This window comes from Cercospora kikuchii (assembly GCF_019650295.1).
Source record: "Cercospora kikuchii DNA, contig_00002, whole genome shotgun sequence".
Taxonomy (NCBI): domain Eukaryota; kingdom Fungi; phylum Ascomycota; class Dothideomycetes; order Mycosphaerellales; family Mycosphaerellaceae; genus Cercospora; species Cercospora kikuchii.
In genome coordinates this window covers 2,967,000-2,991,220 of record NW_025408583.1, presented here as the reverse complement: position 1 = coordinate 2,991,220, position 24,221 = coordinate 2,967,000, and the positions used below count along the sequence as shown (strand labels likewise).

Genomic DNA, 24,221 nt, shown 5'->3' with positions numbered 1-24,221 from the left:
CGGGCGTGATCACAACTGCCTTTTGTCCCCAGCCATATGCTAGATACCCGGTCCTGGTCATCATTTGTGCAAAGACGCAGCGTTCCTGCCCTGCTCCGCTCCGCTCTCCTCCGCCGTCCCCGCGGCTGCACCGCGCGAGGTCACAGCTGATGAAAGCTCCGCGGCTTTGGCGTTCGCTCATACTGCTACCGCGGATGCACTCGGGCACACAGGGCATGTCGGATATCGTTGGCGGACTGGCGCCTGGAGCATCTGCTACTGCTACGGCTTCCTTCCTCTGCGTCGTGTTCTTACTCATGAGGCAGCTACTCGCAGCGTCTGCTTGCGAAGTCGTGATCAAGCCTGGCCTCACCAAGGATAGCGTGCTATCTGTTCGCTATTCGGAGAAACTGCTGCAGAATTCAGTGTTGTAAAGATCGCCGATCTCTGGTAGTACGATCCTATGGGCTCTGCTACCGAATCGCACTCCCTGGCAGCTACGACCGGGATGACCTCCGATACTTCAGCTTGATGGAACATACTGAGAATGGATGGTTCGCAACATCTATGCTTGTACCTGATGAGGGCAGCTGAACCAGATACACAGCGAGGAGCCAGACAACATTTGACATTCTGTGCGGACGACTCCCACTTGAAAGTGCCGAATGCTGTTTTCCTTCCCGCGCATCCTACTCACCAAGCGCCAGGGACTTTTACGGCCCGGCCAGTCCAGTATAGCAGGCAAGATCGAAAGTCAGGACTGCAGTTCGATTGCTATGTATGACACGATCAAGTCAGCCTTTCGCACTGACCAGGGGTCATGAAGCAGCTCCACTTCTGTCCAAGTGCTCTAGATTCGCTGCATACAATCCCATGTCTAGACAGCCTCAGAACGTGCTCTTTCTGGCAGGAGCTTCTTGTGCCTACCATGCATGCCCTCCACCCTCTGCAGACCGAAACCTAGTTGCTCTCAGCCACCCGCTGCTTGCCTGCGCCGCGGACTGCCAGGCCTTCCTGCAGTGCTCTTTGGCTCGCTGTGTAGAGAACATACGACATAATGAACGAATCTATGGAATCGTTGCAATGCTCTCTGTCTCCTAATAAGCCACCTACATGCTGCGCTCGCGGACAAGTCATCCTCATACGCTTCTCACGCGCACAAGAGTTCTGATTGAGAATTAAGCCTGGAGGCCAAAGAGCGATATCCCATGGCAGCTAGTGCGCACCAAGATGCCATGTTCGTGTCTCCAGACAATCTCGTGATTGATCACCAGCTTGACCACGGTTATGGCCAGCATGAACCGAGTCCTCTTCCTGACACCAACCCCCAGCATGACCAGCAGAATCGCTCTCTTCGTACGCGCAACCCTCAGCAAGCCACTTGGAAATCGTACTAATAGAGAAACAGCAACGGCACTGAATGGAAGTCGTCCAAGTCTGAGCTTGCCCAATTTCCCAGAATGGAACTTCGCAGCGCAGCAAAACCTTCGACTCAGCCTCCCACCCACACCAAACTCGCCCTTCCGGCCATTGCGACCACTGACCGAAGAGGATAAACTTGCATTTCCATGCCCAGGAGGACCGCAAGAATGCTGGAACCTCCAGCTATGTCCGAAGCACCGCCAATATCCTCATACACCGCCTGAACCGAACAACAGCGGCTCGGTCGGACAGCATACCAATGCATCCACTACGCGCACGAATAGCCACTCTTCCACACCTCCAGAGCAGCCGAGTGATCCGGAATCGCGCAACAAGATGAAGCGCCCTGCCATCGACCCAGACGATGCCATCGCAGACAACACAAACACACGACCATCTGCCTACAGAACCATCAGTCGAGACTCTCGAGCATCTATATCCCGTGGCCGCGTGCCCCACAACCTCGTCGAGAGACGATATAGAGACAACCTCAACAACCAAATCGAGTCCCTCCGGCTGACTCTCCCTTCCCTCCGCGACGCACAGCCCTGCACAGGCGACTACGAAGATGTATCTTCTCCACGCATGCCTTCCAAAGCCGTCATCATCCAAACAGCCGCCAATTATATTCAAGATTTACAAGGCGAGCGAAGTCGCCTTCTGGAAGCCAATAAAGCATTACAAGAACAAGTTAGCAGTTTGCAGAAGCTCGTGCGGTGCGATGAGTCGAATGTGCTGCAGTATATCAACGCGATGAGGTTGACTGCGGGACAGCTACCAACACCTCTATGAGATTCGCTGGATGAAAGGGGTTGAGCAGTCGCAGGCCCGTATTCTTTGTGGCGTGCTGGACGCTGAGTTCACGTACCACAGCCTACGGACAGTTGCTCCGCTGGGCACCACGCAAAGGCGAGGTTTACAGTCATATACTGTATATGCTGCTCTGTCCACAATAGCCGCTTCCTTGGCCGAGTCCAGTCAGAGATTAATGATCACAAGCACTACGTAGAAGTTTCGCACCAGCAGCGACTGAGAGGGAGGAAGAAGAAGACTGGAGACCAGCGCCATTGTTGAGCTCCAATTGTGGATAGTATATTGTGGACATATTTGACTTGTGATGTCGGCAGCATCGCGATCACTGCAGTGGAGTGCGGACAGTGTCACTCTCGTGGGTTGTCCCTCGCGGTGAATGTTATTCTTCCGTACGCAGGCAATGTGCTTTTTCCCCGACGACTATGCTCAATTTCCCGAAATGAAAAAGAAACCGCTTAAACGCTATCAAATCCAGAATGTTCCGCATGGCAATCGCCCAGGTGTGCTCATTCTTATGTTTGGTGCCCAACCATTTCCACCCCTGAATCGCTGCCGCTGCATTTGTCCTGGCGAGCTCTCGGTATGTGCCTGCTAAAGCGGCTGAGGTTAAATCTACACGGTAAAGAAAAATGTTCCTGCGGCCTGTCGCGCACTAAGTAAGCGTTTGAAACGCAATACAAATACATGAAAATCTTAGGGACTGGTCCAGGCAATGCTACATCACAACGCAGCAGCATGCCTTCTTAGGTTTGGGTTCTTCTTTCTCGTCCAGCTCTGGTACGCGCAAGGGTTGGTCCTGAGCGGTGCTGCTTCTTTGGGGCGGTGCTGGCTCAGACGTCCCGGGCCTTTGCATTGTAGGTCCACTGGATATTGTGGGCGTGATCTTGTAACCCCCACCGTTACCATGACGGATACTGCCACTGTCACTCTTCAGACCTAGTGGCCAGCCGTTGCTGTTCGAAGCGTCGTTGACCGGGGTTCCATTGGTGAAAGTAGTGTCGGCCGTAAGACTGTTCGATGGATCCAGATCGTGAGAATTCAGGTCTAGCTGGCCTGAGATTGGTCTCTTGGGTCGCAGTTCCTCGTCGTTGAGAAGATTGAAGTCTCGATCGTATACGGTACCGGTCTTGCCCTCTTTCTCCCATTGTTCTTGCATCATTCGCTTCGCATGAGTGGGCAACATTTGTTGGTCGGGCGGCAAGCGAGGATCAGGCTTGTACATGGATGCTATCCAAGGCGGATCGCCCTCCGGCGTGAAGACTCCAGTGGAGGGTCGAGACTTATGTCCGGAGCTCGATCCAGGCCGACGAGTCGCAGAGCCCGAAGTCACGCGCTTTCCCGCCGATGATCCTGGCCTGGCAGTATTGCTCGAAGGGTTTGAGGCTTTGCGTCCTGTCGGGGTTTGCTTTGGCACGCGCGCCTTCTGAGGAGAGTCCTCCCCAGAGGCAAGTTTATTGGCGCCTTCGGGGGGCGTGATACGTTTCCGGTCATGGTCCGACTCGAGCAGCATCTGACTGCTCACGCTACCGCTGCGAGCCCTCGCATATTGCGCCTCGTCCCAACTGCCACTTAAGGTCTGAGATCCTGCTCGACTTCGCGGTAGTGGTGAATCGCGCTCCACCACATCGTGAGGGACGGGCACTGGTGTGTTTCGCGATACTGGTATTCTCGATGTGCTCGGTCTGCCTGTCGGTGCCTGTTGCGATGGCTGAGACGAGTCGTGGTTGTTGCGGTCGTTGCTCGGCCGATTTATGGACGAATCGTGTCCAGAGGAAGGTTGTGACGGCTGTGGAGAATGTTGGGGTGAGGTTGTCTCACGGGTTGACGCAAGAGGAGTGACACCGTTGCTGATGGGTGTTCGCTCATGGTGCTCGTGAGCTGGGTATGCAGCGGCGTAGTCATCGTCGTATTGCGTGCCGTTCGACTGGTCATTGAGTGGTTTGCGAGAACCCGTTCGACTCATGGACCGACTCATTCTGCCATTCTCACGTCCGGGCCCCAAGCTCTGAGAGCGGCGCGAAGGGCGAATGTATATGCCCGCCTCCTCCAACTCTTGAATCTCGATTTGGGCCAGCTTGTCTCGGTGTATCCACGCTGAATCGTCGTCGGGGGTGTAGGGGCTGCCGGGGCCACTGCCCTTGGCCTTGGTAGCAGGGCCGCTCTGCTGCTGCTTGTTCTCTCGCAGCGTGTTGCGAGAGCGTTTCCGCACTGCAGTGCTGTTGACAGCACGCACTGATGTCCTCCGCTGCTTGGCCGTCTCCGAATCGCTCTGTAGGTCCCAGGCGCTGCTGCGCCGATCGAGCGCCTTACCCGCATTCTCGTCCCAGTCGTGCTCGATGCGCTGCGGCGAGCGGGACTTGGGTGGTCGTGCGTTACCGTCGGTCTCCTCCAAGGGCACGGCGTAGCTCCACGCCCCTCCGCTGCCGCCGCCGTTCATGGTGGTGGTGGCGGCCACGGCGGACGTAGCAATAGTCGGAAGCTGCAGTACCTAGTCCACCGCAGCTCCGTCTCGGCCCTCGTCGCGCGGCGGGCAACGTTGGTGCAATGGTGTCGTCGAGGGCAACGGCGGGCGGGTGTGCTCTACGCGGAGGTGCTGGTGAGCATCGGTGTCAGGGCGGGGAGCAGACGGAGACGGAGGTGGGCGACGGGTATGTCGCTCGTGCAGCAGCGCGTTTCACGGCAGCACAGTCGCAGCAGCGCCGAGAATCGCGAGCAGGTCGGCGGGTGCGGATCCTGGTTGGACGTCGCGACATGAGAAGGGATATGAGATGCTCTGCACGCTGCGGACTCCCCGTGGCAGGAGGAGCACAGCACACGCCCAGCGCGGTGGTGTGCGTGCGCGCGCTACTGGCGATCGAGGCATTAGTTTATCATCACGGGCAAATGAAGGGCGACTTCCTGGCCGCTAGCACAACTCTATGATACAAGAACGCCTCCTGATATCCCAATACATCACCACGCATCGCCTGTGCTTCCGCCGCCGCACTGCACAATATTCCCGCCGCAACGGTGATTGACGCTGTTCGACGTGTCCGTGGATTCCCAGCCTTTGCCTCCGCTGCCCGTCCGCCAGGGGCCGATGACAGCCCCCAGCACATCGTGTGCCCAATGGCAATTCACTACAGGGAATGATGTGCACCAGGAAGTTCTAGAAGCCCGCCGCAGCGAGACCAAGTCGCAAGTTGCAGACGACCGAGACTTGGGAAATTCGTCTGCCTTATTGCGGTCAGGCTTGCCATTGGGTTCCCTGCTATCGATAGCGGCACAATCAGATTTCATGTCGTCGGGACTCACTTCGGAAACAGCAAATTGATTCACACAAGACACTTCTCGTAGCTTCTCGTAACGAAGAAGCGAGCGCAGTGCTTGCGCCTTCGTGACTTTTTTGTAACAATGTTCCATCCCAACTTCCTACCAACTCTATGCCTCTGAACGCCAATCCATGCCCACCTGTCATTTGCCCAAGTCGCGCTCGTCAACAGCATAATCACATACAATTCATCTGCGCACTGAGCCTGCAGTGTGGCGCGTGAGATCACTCGTGAACCACAACCATGCACGAGCCTTGGCCGCATATACCAACAGTTTCGTTCGCTATACAACACTGTTCCAATCGCGTATCTCTTCAACGACCAAAAGCCGACATGCCAGCGTGCGCGTGCATAGCAATGTGGTTCTGCTGATGGAACGTGCCGATGGGCTGAAAGCCCCTGCGAGAAATAGTCAGCATTGATGTGCACTTCAGTGGGGGCAATCACAAACTTACTTGACAAGATCGATGCCTTCGTCATCGTCATCGTTCGATTGGTACGCGGTCGCTGGTGGCACACTCCCGTACGAACTACTTTGTAGATAGCCACCGTTCGCGGTGGGATGCACCGAATCAAAGTGATTGACGACAGCCGCCTTTGGAAGCTCATGCTCCCGCAGCGCAGGCTGAATAGTCTGCACCACGGTAGTTGGCGGAGTATGCTGCTGCACCCCCGCCGCTGAAGGTACTGCGCTCGGTGGCGTCTTGTCTTTCGCAGTGTCGCCGTCCTGCTCTCCGCCAGTATTGCTGAGCTGACTCAGGCTCTTGGCGGTGGCCGTCGTCGGCCGGCTCAATGTTGGACTCGCATCCAGCGCACGAACCGAATTGTGTGGTCTCGGAGGGCTGCTGGATCCAACGACTGGACTCCCTGGACGAAGAGACTCTAATGCCTTTGGTTGTGCCTCCTCTGCGTCGGACTTTGGAATGGGAGATGTTCGTTCATCATTCGACTTTGCGAGCTTCCCTTTGTCCTTGTTCAACGGGAAAGGTGTTTTCAGAGGACTGATGTCAAAAGGCTTGAAGGGCGTGCTTCCTGCCAACCCTTCCATCTTCCAGAATGGTGCCGGACTACTGAATTGAATAAAGTCGCTGGGACGCCGGAGAGTACTTGGAGGCGCCAGACGCTGCGAGGGACGAAGAGGGAAGGGTGTGTCCAAAGGCCCGCTTCGTCCTTCGTCATTGACGTAGAGTGATGGTGGTGAGCCGGCAGCATTCGCAAGTGCGTTGAGTCCATTGCGCGGAGTGGATCTTTGGGGGTAGTCGTAGTCAGTCAATGTGTTTCCCTCAATACCTAGACCGGCGCTGTGTTCGAAGCGCCCGTTGACTGGTCGCCTTGGGCCCCGGTCGGGCGTGTAGGCTTCGATTGCGGTCGAGTACGAGGGCTGGTACGCATTCATCGGAGGCGTGATCTCATCACCATCCCTCTTGATCCCGGAGCGTAGCGCAGGGCTGTGAGGTGAGCCCATGGTGCTCTGAGTGCCTGGGATGGGATTTGGTCTCCTGCATCCTTTCATACCTTGCTGCACGAAATTATCGAACTCGGTAGGTTCGATCATCCATTTCATCCCCTTCCCAGGCTCATCCGTGCGGCGAGCGATTTTTGTAAAGGCTTTGTTCAGACTCAGGTTGTGGCGGATGCTGTTTTGCCAGCCGCCCGTGTTGAAACGATAAAATGCGTAGTTTGCCATGATCCACTTGTATATGTTGTTGAGCGTCATCTGCTGTTCGGGAGTGCTCAGAATGGCCATCCCGATGAGTTGAGCGTACGAGTGTGGTGGTTTCAGGTCCTTGGCGCTCTCTGCAGCATAATCGATTGTCTCTGTCGATTCCATCATGACACCACGAGCATAGTTTGCAGCCGGCGACGACTTGGCATATGGATGGGGAGCACGCATAGGTGTGCCCGGATTGGCCTGCAACGCGGCCCTTTGCGAGTGCGGATGCATGCGTTGCTGTTGTGAACTTTGCCGTTGCTGCTGCCCAGAATAGTCTGACTGATACATGCCTTGATCCTGAAGGTGACTACGGCCCGCGGTTGAAGGAGGCTGGGTCCGACTCGGTCCATTGCATGGATCGTCCTCACCATCTTGACCATCATCTGACGATGACTGCGCCTGTTTGATGATGGATGCATCCCAAACAGGGCCATCGTTCTCGTCGGTCGCCGTGGTAATGAAGGCCATCTGAGTTCCACTGATCTCGATCACGCTGCCATTACGAAGGTATGCAGACATACCTCGACGGCAGAGGTTATTGTCGACGCGCGCGCCATTACGGCCGTTCACGTGCAAGACCCAGCGTTGCTGCTCAGGCTCGTAGTTGATGACGGCATGTAGTCGAGAAATCTGCCTGTCAGGTCCGAGATCAATGTCCACGATGGTCCTTGCAGTTGGTGTGGTCGGCTGGCTGTCGGTCGAGGCAGCGGGAGCGGTAAGGCGTTCATGCGCTTCAGGTCTTCCAATGTTGATCTCCAGCTTCCTGATGATGAAAACCCAATCCCTGCCGGCAATTTTGCCGTAACCCGGCACGTTCTCTTGACCCTCTAAGAGATCATTTGCATAGTCCTCGACGGCCATGACCTGCTTGTCTGATACTCTCAGACTCTGGATGATCTCCTGCTCCGTCGGTGTGGATGGCTCCGTCTCATTGTCGCTGGCTTCTTGTTGCTCCGTCCCCTCGGTATCATCGCGCTCGGCAGTGCGAGTGTCCTTGATTTTACGACGGGTGTTGCGCGAGGCTGGAGCAGCTGCCTCGATTCCTCGTGTGCGCTTCTTGGAACCGCGCGTGGGCGTGGCCTGCATCTCGACGGCATCGACGTCCGAGGGCTCCTGAGTCTCAGCGGCCGCAGGCGCTTTACGCGCACGGGTCTTGCCCTTGCGTCCAGAAGGCGGCATGGTCGAGAGCACGCGCAAGAACCGAGCAGTGGGCGAGGTCTCGTGGCAGAGGCCGCGGTGGCGAGACAACTGTCGCGGTGCGCGCACAGTTCCACAGCAGGCTCGGTCCAGTACTGTCAAGGGACCAAATCGATCGGGTGACGGAGGAGGAACAGGTGCACGGTGGACGCGCCGCGCAGAGGTGTTGCTTTGTTGATCGTCGTCGAACGCGCAGCGAGTGTCTACAGAGGCACAGACGACATGCCGTGATCCGCAGCGGTTCGCGAAGAGCTGCGGTATGTTGTGCGTCGGCTCCGTGTCCTGGGCGGATGCGATGTGTGTGGCTCCTCGAGGGCGGTAGGAGCAGGAGATGGGAAAGAGCGAAGGTTCACGCGTCGTCTGGCGCTGCGACGCCAAGACCCACCGGGCAACTGCTTCTCTTTTGCGTGACCAAGGAACAGCGTGTCGCGGTGCGGGCTCTCATCCGTGGAAAGGTGGAAGAGTGCCCCGGGTGCATGGACGCTGGCGGAAATTGTTTGTCTGCGACCTCTGCGCCGCGCCGTGTCCACTCCGCTCGAGTCCTCTGCGCCGCCGACTTCTGCGTGTCTCGATGACGTGCATGTTTGCATTTGCACACGGCGTCGGCACGCGATCCTCACACGCTCCGTCCTCGCCCTCATGCTACACCGAAGATGGCAGTGGTTATCTGGCACAACGGTTGAGCGGTCCGCTGCCACAGACAACAACGTGGGAAAGGGAGAGTTCAGGCGTGTATTCGGGGAGCGACATCCACGCTCCCGCAACCCACTTCGTTGGCCTCGTTCATCAATACAGCCTGCTCGCCGGATGTACAGGTTTAGACTGCACGGAGAACAATCGGCAAACAACTCACTTGTTACAACTGATCAGTGATGGGTTCGCGGATCTACTCAGTCGAGCGACGGCGACTACGGTACGAAAATTGGATGCAGATCTTCAGCTACGCCTGACGACAGCTGCGGTCTTTCAAGCCGACCAGTCAGAACGACATCGCATCAAGTCGGTGAATCGATGCAGACAGGCTTCGCCGCTGTTGCAACAGCAGATAGCTACTTGCTGCGTGGAAGTTAGAAACCGGTAGGTGCTTACCAAATTGCACAGCAACCGTACTTGGTGTCCATCCAGACATGTCGGCACCCTGTTCTCATTCTCACTCAGCTCCTAGCACTCTCTGCAAAGGAGGCAAATCGATTGGTCGATACTCTTATCAATCATGCCACGAGCATTCACGAGCTCTGCCTGGCGATAGACAGCGAGCAGGTGCACAATTGCTGTTTGTGCATCTGCGCACATGCACCACTTCCTCTTCTGCCGTGCATTACCAGAGACTTGCGAGCCCGACCCTCAAGCAAGATACATCAGAGGCATTCGTGTAGCCCAGGGAGCCCAAAAGGCGTAGAATGCTAACGAGGAAAGCGAAATCTCCTTCTGTGACTCAATCCAAACATCAGTTCTCTAAGCGCTGTGGAGGTAACTTTTGCAGAAGGAGAAAATAAAATGCCCGACCGCGTTGTCCAGACAGCGCACGTCGCTCTCCATAGATGAGGATAATGTCATGGGTCATCGATGCTGTCGCTCGGAAATGTGGAAGATGCTGTACAGGACACGAGTCATGATTAAATCCTGCAGTAGAAACAGGACAAGCACAGCAAGCAATCATCGAAACGTGTAAGACACGCGATCGGGCCTGCCGGTGAGCTTACCCCCTGAGGCAAATCAGCTGCAGGTGTGTAGGATGTTTCTTGTGAGCGTTTAGCACCCCAGACACTCGGGATATGTGCGCCACAGCCGCGTGCCGAAGACGCGCACCAGACCAGAAGCGCTGGTCTGGCGGGTCGCGTGGACGATCTCTCTTCTGCTGTCCACCGCGACCGTCAGAGCGCACCTCAGCAACCTTGAAACGTGCAATTGAAGCGCACACCTGGTCCTTGTCTGCTCAGACGACGCCGTTCCCCATTCCCGAACTTAACACGACGATGGGTCTCACTTGACGACCGACAGCTCCTCCCCTTTACGATGCCGAATTAGTCGTGCCTGGCATTGCAAGTTGGACACCAGCACAACAACATGGCATACGACCAACACTCCACCTACGAGCCACCGCGGCGAGCATACCAGACACGCGCGCCGGCACCTGCGCCCGGCCAGCAGAGTTACAACGATTACGCAGACTTTGCGAGCACACCCTTTGACCACTACGAACAGTACGATCAACCTGCACATGCGCAAGCTCGGCACCAACAATATGGAGGCCACGAGGCGAATTATGCGCCGGGCGTAAAACAAGGATATGACAATCGCTACGAACAGGCACAAAGCGCATCCCAGTATCATGAGCCGCGCTTCGACCAGCAGTATGCTCCTCCCGAAGAATATGGCCAGGACAGGCACTATGACGCGCGATACCAGCCGAGAGCACCACAACAACGTTCGCCGCCACATGTGCATCAAGGGCTCCCACCCAGTGCTGGATCGATGCGACCCGACACCAGTGAACAAGCAGCGTTGGATCAGTACGACCACCGAGGTAACGGCTATGCGCCGCCAGTGAACGGTTATGGCTATGCGCAACCACAAGAGGCCAATCATGGGCACGTTCACGCGTCAAGCAAGTCGTCCATGGACGAGTGGAAAGCGAAGGAAAGGGGTAGACTGCAGGCGGAGACGAGGTCGCCACAAACGCTGCCTTTCGACAATGCGTTTCCGGATTTTGGCAATCAAAAGCAGGCGCGACCTGGTTCGAAGGGCTCGGAGGGAAAGCACGCTGGCGGCAGGAGCCAGCATGAGCAGAGACCCAAGACAGCAGGACAGCAACAGCCTCAAGGCTCGTGGGAAAACAGCTACGATACTGCCGCTCACGGACCGACGCGCGATCAAGGCGCTGGCCATCCCAATGTTCGTGACTATAGCCATACTCACCAAGGAAGGCCTGCCCAAGGACAAGCACCGCCACACCCTTCGGGCCATCAGCTAGGCAGCCCCATCGATCAGCATTTTGACTTTGGTCTCGGACAGGATCCATCGCCACCGACAAACGGCTATCATCCGGACAGCTATGGCCACTCAGCACCGCAGCAGCAGGCTCATGCTTCCAGCAGGCAAGCTGAGCGTGCAGCACCTGAATACCGCGGCCCTACTGCAGTACCGCCCCTGGATATGAGTCGCACACAGTACCAACAGACCCCAGTCTACAATACTTCGCAGCCACTCAGTCCTACGCACGTCCCGCCACGGCCGTCCACAGCTCAGGCTGCTCGTGCTCAAGCTGTGCACCAGCCAGCGGTACCATTGTCAGAACCTCAGTCTGCGACGTTCCATGACGATTATGCCTCCGTGCCTCAGAAGCCTTTCGGACGTGAGGACTATGGTAGACCTGCGAGTCTTGGGGATATAATCGATGATTATGGCGCCGACCCTGCCCCGAAACCTTTGCAGCGGAAGCCGACAACCCGCGAAGAAGAAATTGAGGCCGACATGCCAGACTTTGACAGTGCTGCGCCGGCGCAGCGTTTGCAACCACACAATGCTTCGCGGGGTCCTGCTCCCACTACCATTCACCCTCCCGCGCATCCAGGATTGCCACACTCCTCATCCGCGCCAGACGTGCGATATGACCAACCCCCAATTCAACATGATCATAACCCGCAAGCTGAATATAGAGCTCCGCCAAGACACGATGGCTACCATGCTGGAGCGTCGTCTGTGCCTCCACAGCTTCCACATACAGGCGCACAAGATTCTCGTATGCGAGCGGGCCCGCCGCCTGACATGCAGCCTCCGCAGGCACCGTTCGCTCACGATCCACCAGTAAGACGGTCGCTGGATGATGGAAGACCCATGCCTTACCGGAATGGGCCGCCTCCTCCACAGCGCTTTGATGCTCAAGGGCGGCCACTGCCACGTGGTCCCCCCAACGGCATGCGCGGAGGACCGATGGCCATACGTGGAGGGCCCAATGGTATGCGCGGAAATCCAAACGGCATGCGTGGAGGGCCCAATGGTATGCGCGGAAATCCAAACGGCATGCGTGGTCGTGGGGGCCGAATGGTATGCCAATGGGCAGAGGACATCCACCACGCCCTGATCTTGACCGTCAAGGGACCGCTTGGTCAGACCCTGGGATGAATCGGGCAGGAAGCGCTCCACCAACTCGCGGTCCCCCTCACGGAGCGCATAGCATGGCCGCGCCACCCCTAACTCAGCAGCGTTCTGCCCCTGATCAAAACCCTTCCTCTAATAATCCAGATGCACTACCTCACCACCCAGTACCGGTGCGTCCAGGACTCATGGAAAATGGTGGCCCTGGGCAGGCAGCAAAACCACCTCCTGTCCGAAACTATGGTGGTACTCAATCAGCGCCACCAATAAAGGGCGCCCCGCCTCACGAGCGACAGGCCTCTAAGGACCATTTTGCGCAACCGGTAACGATCGGAGAGCTGGAGCATCTTCGCTCTTCAGTGGATGCCAGTCCGGATAACGCGAAGAAAGCTCTGATCCTGGTGAAGAAGTTGGTCGAGGCGTCAACGGTACTCGCGGCCGAAGGAGGCCGTGCAGACCCGAGAACCACCGCCAAAAATCGCGAGAGATACGTGCTGGAAGCCGACAAGCGCCTCAAGAAACTGGTTCAAGGGGGCTATGCAGACGCCCAATTCTACTTGGCAGATTGCTACGGCTCTGGGGCGCTGGGGCTCGAGTTCGATGCCAAAGAGGCTTTCAAGTTATACCAGGCAGCAGCGAAGGGGAATCATCCTGAGGCGGCCTATCGAACAGCGGTGTGCTGCGAAATTGGCCCCGAAGAAGGGGGAGGCACAAGCCGTGATTACGCCAAAGCTGTGCAATGGTATCGTCGTGCTGCGACACTTGGCGACGGACCGGGTATGTACAAATTGGGCGCAGTTCTGCTCAAAGGACTGCTGGGTCAGCAACGCAACATTGTCGAGGCTGTCATCTGGCTGAAGCGTGCTGCTGAAAAGGCAGACGCTGACAACCCTCACGCGCTACATGAACTAGCACAGCTCTACGAAAGTGATAACACAAACCCAGAGATTCGCAACAAGCTCGTTGCTGATGATTCGTATGCTCGTGAGCTCTTCCAGAAGGCCGCGACTCTAGGGTACAAGAACAGTCAATTCCGCCTTGGCCAAGCGTACGAGTACGGGCATCTAGGATGCACGATCGATAACAGGATGAGCATTGCATACTACACCAAAGCTGCAGCGCAAGGCGAACATCAAGCCGAGCTTGCACTTTCCGGATGGTATCTGACAGGAGCGCCGGGGATCTTGGAGAACAGTGACACAGAAGCTTACCTGTGGGCACGAAAAGCTGCTAGTTCTGAACCTCCTCTCGCCAAGGCGATGTTCGCCATGGGCTACTTCACCGAGAACGGCATTGGATGTCCGCAGAGCATGGAGGAGGCAAAGAAATGGTATTCCAGAGCAGCATGTGAGTGACTCGAGTTTCGACAAGATCTGCTAATCAGAATCGTTTCTAACGTGGATTACAGCCTACAAGTTCCCCAAAGCGATCGAGCGTTTAGAAGAATTGAAGAGAGGTGGAGGCAAGAAGGACAAATCGTTCCCTCCTCCAAGCAGTGGCAAGCTTACCCGTAAAGATCAGAAGCGCGATGAAGAGAATTGTGTGGTCATGTAATCAGCTGGCCTTGCTAGCTAATTTATGTGGGCGGACAAGAAGCTCATGGGGAACACTTGGTCCCCAATACGGCAGATATCGAGACAGTTGACTTTGCCATGGCAAAGATGAAACAGATACGGACGACATGACAGTACCAAGCTGGTCTTGTGTATATACAATGGGACTTCAGAGCTGAGTCGAGACTCAGGGAGTGCCGGATCAGCTGTTGGGGGTTGCAAATATGTATTCTAAGGTATCACTGAATTGTACAAATACCAAGATATAAACGGATCATTTCGCCAAGAACGCTTTTCATCAGTATTGCTGTCACTTTCCCTGTCGGTAAGGATTAGAACCTCATGACTATGTCTGCCGCCGTGGATTCTTCGTAATGCTCTTGCCAGTGGCGCTCTATGGGTGGGATGTTATTATCCGGGTATCATCGTCTATATCTCACCATGCATGCTCAGTCCTAGCCAAAAATCTGCCCGTCCGTCGACTATCGACCACTAGTGACGAGGTGAGACGAGTCTAATAAGGTGGAGCAGCCATGAGCGGTACTCTCGCCTTCTTCGTCTCATCAACCTGTATCCCAGCAAGCAATTGTTGCAAATCGACCTCCTCCCCCTGATTGACTTCCACCGCCAACTCAACCTGGCGCTTACCCTCCATAATCTCTTCCAAGTCTTTTGCGCGCACCCTCGGCTTTATAGAGCCATTGCCGTCGAAAGCTCCCACATTGCTGCTGATATTGCCAGAGCTCAATCTCCGCTCACCACCAAGATTATTAGGGAGCATGAGCAATTGCGGATGACTCTGCTGGCTTTGGCCAATGCTGCCACGCAGAGATGCGGCCTTTTCTTTCTCCACAAACTTGCCAAAGCAGTCCTCGGCCTCGAAATCGAGATAGCTCGCATCTTTCTCCTCGGATTCAAGCTGAGCCCACGTGGCAACGGCATCCTTGTACGCGTTACGTACATCCTCAGATCCGATTCGCGCCAGCCATTGCGTGCCATCCCAGACTCCGACATTGACGCGGTTTCGCTTGATCAACACGTTGGTATGTGTTTGCTTTTTCCCCATTTGAGCGGTTTCAATGATGCTCCGAATGATGTCAAAAGCGCACTTTCGGGCTTCATCGGTGGTGAAATAGCCGCTTCGCAGGCTATTGCTTCGCTCACTGGTCTCTCTGTCCGCGTCTGACCTGTCATCGTGAGCCGAGTCTTTGGTCGCGGGTGTTGTACTAGCTGCAGCTGTACTTGGGCGAGCCGGTGATGCAGCGTTGGCAGAGGTCTTCGTCCCACGAGAGGTTCCAAGACGATGTCTGGGCGTTGTGTTTTCAGTAGCACGTGTGTTCGATCGCGATCTGCTTTCTCCAAAGATGTTACTCTTGAAGTCCGCAGCAGAAGGATAGGCTTTCACTCGCACAAGAATAGCCGCAATCATGTCCGTGACCTGGTCCGAGTAGTAGATGTGTCCGGCAAGACATGCGATGCTCTGCTTTAGTGTCTCCACCGTCGACATGGCCGCATTCTGTTCGTTGCTGGCAGATGTAGTCTCGCGGGTCAGGAGATTGTTTCCTGGGCGGGCGCAATATGACACTGCTCGGATTGTCGTGGTCATCAACCCAACCAACACGTCCATGACTGAAAGGCCGATTAGGTTGAGATCTGAGTTAACGACGCCGTGAATCATTTTTGCGTAGGTTTCGTGCAGTCGGAAGTCCGCACCGTCCACTGGCAGCCGCCTGAGCGTCTCCACAGCAGTGAACAGGATCACGAAGCGATCTTGCACGGGTGTCCAAGACGTAATGAGCCTGAACAACTGACTGGCCCAGTCGTTGATGCTACGACCCTGCTCTCCGGCAATAAAGCGCATGAAGGAGAAGGTAGCTTCTCGCGTTTGGCCGCGATTCTGCGTATTGAAAATAGCTTTGACACAATCAGTGGCGAGTAAGCCCACCTCTTCTTCTTCGATTCGATCGGCATCTTGCGCTGTACCTTCGGCAGTGCGTGGATCTGGTGCCTGCTCTTCCTGGTATCCCGACAGTGTCCTCGAGTGTGTTATACTCTGCCTCCGATTCAGTGTCTTGCTGTCTCTGCCCTCCTTCTCTTCAGCTTCACGGTAGAGGCCTTGCAAGGAGTCGATGTAATCGTGCTTCCCCGCGTTGCGTAAATTGGTGAGCACGGCAGCAAATGAGTAGTCGAATTCGCGGTTCCAGTCCCGCTCGAGCTGTTCTGCTGGGGCGAAGATGCTCATGATGGCGGCAACACCGGCCTTGCGCAGCCGCAGAGCATCGTGATTGGCGACAGGCTGCGTGGAGCTGCCCATCTTCTTGGTGTTGTTCTTGGCAAGAGATCCATAGAGGTGGACCACTTGGGTGTATAGGTCGCGGTATTCGTGGTCTGCGGCAAGGCTCGCGGCGTCCTGGTGCTGACACAGGGCGTCCCAAGTAGCGAGAGTCGCCTCTATCAAGCCAATGTCGGTCGAATTGTTCAGCACTTGGCGGAGAATACGCAGGACTGAGGGTGAGATGAGAGCGAATCCGGAGCCGCGATTAATGGCATTGTGCTCGAGGATGGCCGTCAAGATCTGCAGCGTGATCTGGACGCGTGCGCTCTGGCTGTGGGCGACATCGTATTGCGTGCGCGATTCTAGGTAGTCGCCGACTTTGTGGATCTTGTTCTGGCGACTGCTGACATAGTAGAGGAGATAGGCCAGCTCCGAGCCGTTGGGTTTCGTGTCCAGACGCGGGTAGCATCTGAGAATCAGCGACTGGTGCTTCGGCCGCAGCTTTTCTGGTCGGCCGGGCATCTCGAGCGCTGCTGCGGTGGGGACAGACAGACAGCAGCCTCGCTATCGAGACATCCAGTCGTCGGTCCGGGCGCGGGCGGGGGGCGCGTGGTGGAGGGGTGTGCGTGAGGGCGCGTGGACGATGTCGGACGTGCAGGCAGGCAGGCAGGCAGCTGAGGGAGAAGTGAGGTCGAAGCGGGCCCACGTCATTCAGCTCGGCGTTTTCTCCCACGCACCCGCACATGCACGCTGCTGAACCCTGGCGACAGAAGAAGAAACAGCCACTTGCGGCTGCAGCTACGCGGCACCGCACAGCAGAATTGTGCGTTGCGGTGACAAACGCCCCCGGCCGTCGTGCTGCAGCCTGGGCTCGTGAGCCAGGAATCCGCTGCGAATGCGACGCCTGCATTCCGGGGGGAGTTCGAGAGAGGCACAAGCACACGTGGGAAGCATCGCCTATGCACATCAGAAGCTAGCCATGTCCACTGGCGCCAGGGACGTGCGCAGAGCAGCAGCTGTCACATTGCTACCGCAGCCATCACCAAGGCCGAGCCGACCGAAGAGCCGTCACCGCCACTGCGTTGCAATTACTCCATTAGCAACAGATATCATAATACTGGCATCATTCTGCTTGCAGCCTCGCTGCAGTGTCTCCTAGCTGCGCATAGCCCCTTCGCAATGCCCCAATCTGTGCAATGCCCTTCAGCAGCTGTCGCGCGGACAGGAATGGATGTGTTTACCCAACCGCGCGTGTTCGTCACGCTGAATATGACAGTGGTCCAGGCGTGTAGACTGGGGCATGTGCCTCCTGATCGGTGATCGCCGCCATCCGAGCCTTCCATCCAGTTCGATAGGCACAGCTACGGGGACCGTGACACCCATTGGTTGCGCACCGGGTCCCAGTACTCGCTCCGGCGCGCAGATGCATTCTCAGCTGGCGGATGGCATCAGTACAGAAGCACTGTGCCATCGTGGGTTGGGTATCTTACAGCCATTGCTATCCTGCTCCTGGTCTGGAGTCACTGACTGTGCACTGCTGAATGCGCCGCTCGATTCATCATCGTCATTCGCCTGGTTGCCAGGAGTTGTGTTGCCGCCTCGAATGCGATTGTTGCGTTGGTCCCGGTATCTATCAAGAGGCATCAGCATATTGTCAGTTCCGCATAAGGGACAGCACCCGCCGAAAGCAATGCCACAGTAGCCACCGGATCACCCAATTCTCTTCCTCTGGTCCATCTGTATCTTTTCCGAGGTCGTAAATGGTCCGGGTCTCTGGGCTTGCGAGCTTGTAAATACGTAAGATCTCAGCGTGCGTTGCCGTCTCGTTGATGGGTCTACCGTGACGTTAGTAGCTCAGCAGAGAGGCAGTAGTGAGCAACGGTGCTGACGCACGACCCTGCGCTCTCCTTTTCGATGAGCCGTTTCCTACCCGCCACAGCTTCCCTCTTCATTAGACTATAGAGCTCCTTGTGGGCTCGATCATCTTCACACAAGTGCAGCCGTTGGAAGAATCTTGTTTTCGACTCGCTTTGCGCCAAAGCAGATACGGGAGCGGGAACCATGTTTGTACCTGGGTCAGTATGAAGCTTCGTCTGAATCCGATATAAAGCAAGTGCAGTCCGGCACGACCTCGCACCACCTTGCTAAATCGTCATGAAGAGCGGAGTGCCTGGACTACATCAGCTACCCAAGCATGCGGCTTCCACAATCCATCCACTTTCGAGCTGCAACGCCATGTCTAGATCGCGGGACTCGGTCCAGCCGTGAAGACGGGATCCTTGCTCGGAGCAGTTTGGGATCGACGATGCGCAAATCAATAACGCTTGCTCAACTGAAAAGACCAAAGAGGGACTCGGAAATCCTGATCCGCGCGGTTGGCCGTGACTTAGCGAGCTCGTGACGAGATGCAATGGGTGCATGGCTGGCTGGCTGTGTGGAGAACGGCGTCGGCCCTGTAAACAACCAGCACCACCACCAGCACCGATAATGCAATCCTGCCTTGTCGGTGACGTCTTTGAGGGAAGAGTGGAAGCCGTCTGTGACACAACCGGCTGCAGGGTGAAATTCTTTGGTCCTTGGTCATTTGCAGAGCGCACGCGTCATAGTAATACTGCATGAAATAGTCTGCGCAGGAGAGGCAGACCGGGGTTGTTTTGACAGCGACCACGTCAAGGAGGTAAGTCCGAATTCCTCACTATGTCGGTGTGCAACTGCTCGGAGGTGCCGAGTCGGGACTGATTGCGGGCAGCTTTTTTCGCGCAGTCCCTTTCGCAGCGCGATGGTCCCAACTTGATGTCACCTGAATTCGTGAGAGTCCACTTGTCCACTTTCGTCTCCCAGCACTGACCGTAGCAGAGTCGTTGAGACATGCCCAATAGCGACCTGGACCAGTTGGCGAGTGGGTACTGCGGAAGAGCCCGAGGAAGGGAGGGGCTGTCTCTGTCAGCAAGCCAGGGCAATTGAAAGTCGGAAATGCAGCCATAGCAGCTCCCATCACCATCAGCAACAGCTCGAGAAGTGGCGCTCGTTGCCGTGCTGGGGGGTGGTCGACATATTCTTTCGTGCAATGTGCCGGCCCTCCTTGCAGCAGGAATCGTGCCGCAGTCACACACCGATGTGTCGACGGCACTGCCAGCGGCTGATTTGAGCCAGTATAGACGACGCGCAGGACAGCTTCGTTTGGGACGTACTGCTGTACAAGCGATCGTGCAGCCATCGCTGAGTCGGTCGCGAAGTCGCACGACCTCATCAGCTTTGGCGAGCAGCGCCCTCTGCTGGACCTCGATGGCGCTCAGCGGCGAGAGCGGTCACGAAAGCAGCTGGGATCGTGAGGCCGGACGGCACGCAGAGCACGCATCGGAGATGCAGCACGTTCAAGAGAATCTCTGATGCACGGGTGAAGTAGACAGCCGTTTCGATCAGGCAGTAATTCAGGCACCAATCGCATATCCCCCACGACCCCGGATGCCTGAACACAACTGCCGACGCTGATTGAAAGCACCAACTCTATCGGCAGTTCACTCTCGCTTTCAAACGGCGCCATGAGTTCCGGAACAGGGAACACCACCCCGATTACAATCGTAGTCTGACGAAAGACGGCGTGAACAAGGCCGCGTTGGACCCGACTCGCTGGGCACGAGGGCCTGGCGATATGGCTTAGCAAATACCTAGCGTCGTCGACATCTGCCGTTCATATGCAATGCTGCTCCATATGGCGCCTGGCAAGACTGGCACCCTCCTGGTCCGTGTGTAGGTATATGAGAGCGTGGGAGCCCGTGTCAGCGGTGTCAGCAACTCTGTTGTTCTCGCACATTCAACATGTTCGCATCCGATGTGATTCGCTTTCTGCTGGCTCACTGGCCGTCTGTACTCGTCTTGAGCGTTGTCCTCTACTTCGTCAGAAACAAATTCAACAATGGCTTGAACAAGTATCCCGGCCCACGACTGGCGGCGTACAGTATGTGCATTAGTTTCCTGGTTATCCTGGAAGCAAGCTAACTCCTCCCCAGCGGACTGGTGGCGATATGTCGATGTCCGCGGCGAGCGCGCTGAGTGGACACACATCGAGCTGCATCGAAAGCATGGAGACATTGTGCGTCTTGGACCGAACGTACTCTCCTTCGCGGATCCACGCGCCATCAAGACCATCTACGGACTCAACAAGGGCATGACTAAGTCGGATTTCTGTAAGCATGCAATGAAACTCCGCCACTGACCCACGCTTACATGTTTTACCAGACCCTGTACAACAAGCTGTGGCGAAGGGTGAACGCTTACAATCACTCTTCTCGACAAAAGACGAAGATTTCCACGCCAAATACCGAAGATGCGTCAACAATGCCTTCGCCATGTCTTCCCTCGTTGGTTACGAGCCACTTGTCGACAGTACCATGAACGCCTTCATCGAGCAGACTCGCCAACGCTACGCTGAAACCGGCGAGAGTTGCAAGTTCTCAAGATGGCTGCAATTCTTCGCATTCGACGTGATTGGCGAATTGACATGGAGCAAGCGTCTTGGATTCGTCGAGCGAAATGAGGACGTCGAAGGCATTGTCGGCTTCGTCGGCGCCTTCCTGGCCTATGCTGCTCCGGTGGGGCAAATGCCATTCCTCGATCTCATCTACCAGAAGAACCCGATCAAGCTCCAGCTCCAGAAATGGGGAATCGACAAGAAAATATTCGCAGTGACAAAATTCGCCCTCGAACAGTCAGCGGATCGTGCGTCAGAAATGGAGAAGATTAAGCAGCATGGCTCATTAGATGAGCGCTCTGGCAAAGCTGTCGATCTTCTCATGAAATTTACTCAAGCTCAGCACGACCATCCCCAGTTCATGACGGACCGACAAGTCCTGTCATCGTGCACGAGCATGATCTTCGCCGGATCGGAAACAACTTCCATCAGCCTGAGCAGTGTTTTCTACCACCTCATGAAAAATCATCATGCCCACAGGAAATTGATGGAGGAGCTCGACGAAGCCGCACGGAACGGGACTATTGCCGAACGCGACTACGGGAAAGTCAGTTGGGCAGAGGCACAAAAGCTGCCATATCTAGATGCTGTGATCCAAGAGTCGTTTCGGCTTCATCCAGCGCCAGGGCTCATACTAGAGCGAGTCGTCCCACCACAAGGCATCGAAATTCTCGGCGAGCGTATTCCAGGTGGCACAATCGTTGGTTGCAATGCTTGGGTACTACACAGAAGACCAGAGGTCTTCGGCCACGATGTGGACACTTTCCGGCCCGAACGCTGGCTGGAAGCGAAACCAGATCAACTCCGCGAAATGAAAGCGACAATGTTCCAGTTCGGAGCTGGGGCCCGAACATGTATTGGGAAGAATATTTCGTTACTGGAGATTTACAAGCTCGTGCCGACTTTTTTGCGCAATTTTGAGATGGAGTTGGCTACGCCAGGTCGTGAATGGAAGACTAAGAACGCATGGTTCGTTACGCAAGACTTTGATACCAAGTTCAAGCCGCGCTCAATAGCGCAGAGTGCATAGCGAGATGTGTATTATATATAGCTGATGTAGATCTTTCCATCTAGACAAGGCCGCTTTTAATGCAGCTTTTGTTCTGCTATGCATGTCGTTCCCCGTCATGCATTAGTCACTTGTGCAGTACGCGCTCGATAGCGGCAATTCATACTTTCGCAAAGACATCGCTTGTTGAGGTCTTTCCAATACGTGTCCGAGTAATCGACAGTGATCTCCGCGCCAGCATCAACCCCTTTGCTCACGAGAACGATCCTCTGAGTTCCCATCCAGACAAAGCGTTCGAACTGGCTGTTCGGAGCGCAACTGTGATTGACGAATCGAGTATAGTTCCCTTGCTCTCCTTGCCAGATCTGATACGTGGCACGATCGGTCTGTCCTATCATCACATCTTTGCCTGCGACTCCAGATGTAATCTGGCCAACGAATTCGCCAATCGCGGCGCCTCGCTCGAATGGACAACATGCTAATAGGCCATTGTTTTTGCCATTCGGCGTTCGGTACACCTGCACAGGCATGTATTTTGCCTTAGCGCTGCCATAAAGGTTCGGAAAACATGTGCAGTTGTTATCTCGTGGGTCGTCGGACTGTCTTTCGTTGCATATTTGGCATTGGTAGGCCGATGGCTCGGTGAGTGGTGAGACAGTACGTGGATCGTACAATCCCCATGCGTCCTCGTCAATCACAGATTCATCCAGGTGCGTGTACGTGAAGTTCGGATCCCACTGGCGATATGTGATTGGCAGTGGAATCGCTTCATCCCCAGGACCGCAAACCACCCAGTCGTGAGGATGCCCTTCGTATCTGCGCTCGACTGGCGCGCCAACAATTGCCAGTAAGCTGCGCCAGCGTGGATGGAGACAGTCCGCAGATACTTCGAAACGATGGCGCAGTGATCGTAATGTCTGGAATGTGTCTTCTGTGAACGACACCCTGTACTTGCAAAAGCGGTATAAGCCCATGCCCGCGAATACCAGTGCAGCCCAGCCACCAGCATTTTTAATGTCATGGTAGCCGCGCCAAATTGCAACCTTGTTTCGTAATTCCTTCTCAGTCCAGCCAAAGTCGATACATGCCTCTGAAATTGCAATCTTCTTCGCCTTCTCCTTTGCCATGGTGGTTGCGAGCTCGGCAACGCGGTCATCGAAGGCCTGTACCCACTGGGCCTGGACGATGACCTCCAGCGATCGGCACGTCCTGCTGGTCTGGCTGATTTTCCGTGCAAGAACATTCATTCGTCCAAACATGCTCTGCACGACAGTGTCGTTCCGGGTAGCCAATTCGCTTTCTTCGTCGTTGCGAAGCAGCATACGCGGCTGACCGGGCTCAATGGCGTGGAACTGCTCGACAATTTCTTCTGGGTCAAGCTTCACGGCAGAGTATAGAGATTCCCAGACGCCAAAAATGAATTTGTCCAGGCTCGAGGGCTGTAGAATCGGATTTTCAGGGAGTCGTTTCTTCCGCTGAGGGAAGACTCTGGCATCGCTATCGAGCCTTCGTGCCACAGCACCTTGACTTTCGGATGCATCAGCGCCGGTGGAACCAGATCTTCCCACTCGCAAGCCGCCCGTAGCGCGTCGTTTCGGCTCTCTTTCGTCGCCTGATGGTGATAGGTCTGCAGTTCTCGGTCTGAAAGTCCTTCCATTAGTGGTGTTGTCGCACAATCCTGGAGAATGCGTGTGAGTATCAGTCGCCACAATGGGGCTCTGGAAGCCAGACGGTGTGCTAGCTGTCGGCGTGGCGACATCCGTGATATCGACAGATGCGACGCGCACTGTGTGTTGTCGACGAGATGCGCCGGAGTGGCCACTTAGAAGGCTGCATTGGAACTGCAGTGGCCCGCTCGACAGATCCTGCTCTGTCTGGTCCGCACATCAGTTGCAAGCTCCTTGCTCAATGCATGATAGACGACATACGCACCAATAGTCGCTTGATGACCGAAGGCAACTCCTCGACAATGCGAGCACTGATGTCCCGAGTCAAGGAGTCGACATCGGCCTCGGTCATTGGGGTGGCCATGAAGAGGCGCGGGCCCAGAAGGCCGTCTGCCCACCACCTCTGTCTGTCGTGGAGAAGGCGATGCCCATGGCACGGCCTGCAGACTTCACCGCCTTCACGCGACCACACGTCAAACGCACCATCAAGCAGAGATGGCGCGTTGCTGACGGATGGGAGTGCGAAGATGCGGCTCGCGCTAGTCACGTCTATTCCGCTTGTGGCGCACCACGTGGATGGCGTAAAGTCTCGGCACCCACCAGGAGCAAAGTCTAGACGACATCAGGGAATTGGCCCACACGCACTTGCCTCTGCAGAAAACAAGTAGAGTGTCGATGAACAGAACCTCGCAGGCAAAAACATCTCATCTCA

The 24,221-nt window shown here is 55.8% G+C and overlaps 9 protein-coding genes across 10 annotated transcripts; 4 read left to right on the top strand and 5 right to left on the bottom strand.

The window, feature by feature from the left end:
• Positions 1–1,187: 1,187 nt before the first annotated feature.
• Positions 1,188–2,193, top strand: CKM354_000340800 (uncharacterized protein; the record flags this gene model as incomplete). Its single annotated transcript, XM_044798606.1, has 2 exons — positions 1,188–1,335; positions 1,388–2,193. The coding sequence occupies 2 exons, from the start codon at positions 1,188–1,190 to the stop codon at positions 2,191–2,193; spliced, it is 954 nt and encodes a 317-aa protein (XP_044654541.1).
• Positions 2,194–2,929: 736 nt separating this feature from the next.
• CKM354_000340700 (uncharacterized protein) lies at positions 2,930–4,651 on the bottom strand (the record flags this gene model as incomplete). Its single annotated transcript, XM_044798605.1, has 1 exon — positions 2,930–4,651. The coding sequence occupies one exon, from the start codon at positions 4,649–4,651 to the stop codon at positions 2,930–2,932; it is 1,722 nt and encodes a 573-aa protein (XP_044654540.1).
• Positions 4,652–5,839: 1,188 nt separating this feature from the next.
• CKM354_000340600 (uncharacterized protein) lies at positions 5,840–8,418 on the bottom strand (the record flags this gene model as incomplete). Its single annotated transcript, XM_044798604.1, has 2 exons — positions 5,840–5,924; positions 5,981–8,418. The coding sequence occupies 2 exons, from the start codon at positions 8,416–8,418 to the stop codon at positions 5,840–5,842; spliced, it is 2,523 nt and encodes an 840-aa protein (XP_044654539.1).
• Positions 8,419–10,503: 2,085 nt separating this feature from the next.
• CKM354_000340500 (uncharacterized protein) lies at positions 10,504–12,561 on the top strand (the record flags this gene model as incomplete). 2 transcript variants are annotated; one of them, XM_044798602.1, is made up of 1 exon in its annotated part: positions 10,504–12,561. In XM_044798602.1, one exon carries the CDS (start codon positions 10,504–10,506, stop codon positions 12,559–12,561), a length of 2,058 nt encoding a protein of 685 aa, XP_044654537.1. The 2 variants fall into 2 exon arrangements, with proteins under 2 accessions (XP_044654537.1, XP_044654538.1); XM_044798603.1 differs by having other exon boundaries at positions 11,056–12,561.
• A 53-nt stretch (positions 12,562–12,614) lies between these two features.
• On the top strand, positions 12,615–14,088 carry CKM354_000340400 (uncharacterized protein; the record flags this gene model as incomplete). The annotated part of the gene is made up of 2 exons (XM_044798601.1): positions 12,615–13,881; positions 13,943–14,088. The coding sequence occupies 2 exons, from the start codon at positions 12,615–12,617 to the stop codon at positions 14,086–14,088; spliced, it is 1,413 nt and encodes a 470-aa protein (XP_044654536.1).
• Positions 14,089–14,601: 513 nt separating this feature from the next.
• Positions 14,602–16,884, bottom strand: CKM354_000340300 (uncharacterized protein; the record flags this gene model as incomplete). Its single annotated transcript, XM_044798600.1, has 1 exon — positions 14,602–16,884. One exon carries the CDS (start codon positions 16,882–16,884, stop codon positions 14,602–14,604), a length of 2,283 nt encoding a protein of 760 aa, XP_044654535.1.
• An 839-nt stretch (positions 16,885–17,723) lies between these two features.
• On the bottom strand, positions 17,724–18,425 carry CKM354_000340200 (uncharacterized protein; the record flags this gene model as incomplete). Its single annotated transcript, XM_044798599.1, has 4 exons — positions 17,724–17,797; positions 17,853–17,992; positions 18,045–18,197; positions 18,256–18,425. The coding sequence occupies 4 exons, from the start codon at positions 18,423–18,425 to the stop codon at positions 17,724–17,726; spliced, it is 537 nt and encodes a 178-aa protein (XP_044654534.1).
• Positions 18,426–20,181: 1,756 nt separating this feature from the next.
• On the top strand, positions 20,182–21,863 carry CKM354_000340100 (uncharacterized protein; the record flags this gene model as incomplete). The annotated part of the gene is made up of 3 exons (XM_044798598.1): positions 20,182–20,320; positions 20,373–20,549; positions 20,602–21,863. 3 exons carry the CDS (start codon positions 20,182–20,184, stop codon positions 21,861–21,863), a joined length of 1,578 nt encoding a protein of 525 aa, XP_044654533.1.
• Positions 21,864–21,958: 95 nt separating this feature from the next.
• On the bottom strand, positions 21,959–23,873 carry CKM354_000340000 (uncharacterized protein; the record flags this gene model as incomplete). Its single annotated transcript, XM_044798597.1, has 2 exons — positions 21,959–23,716; positions 23,775–23,873. 2 exons carry the CDS (start codon positions 23,871–23,873, stop codon positions 21,959–21,961), a joined length of 1,857 nt encoding a protein of 618 aa, XP_044654532.1.
• Between the last annotated feature and the right edge of the window lie 348 nt (positions 23,874–24,221).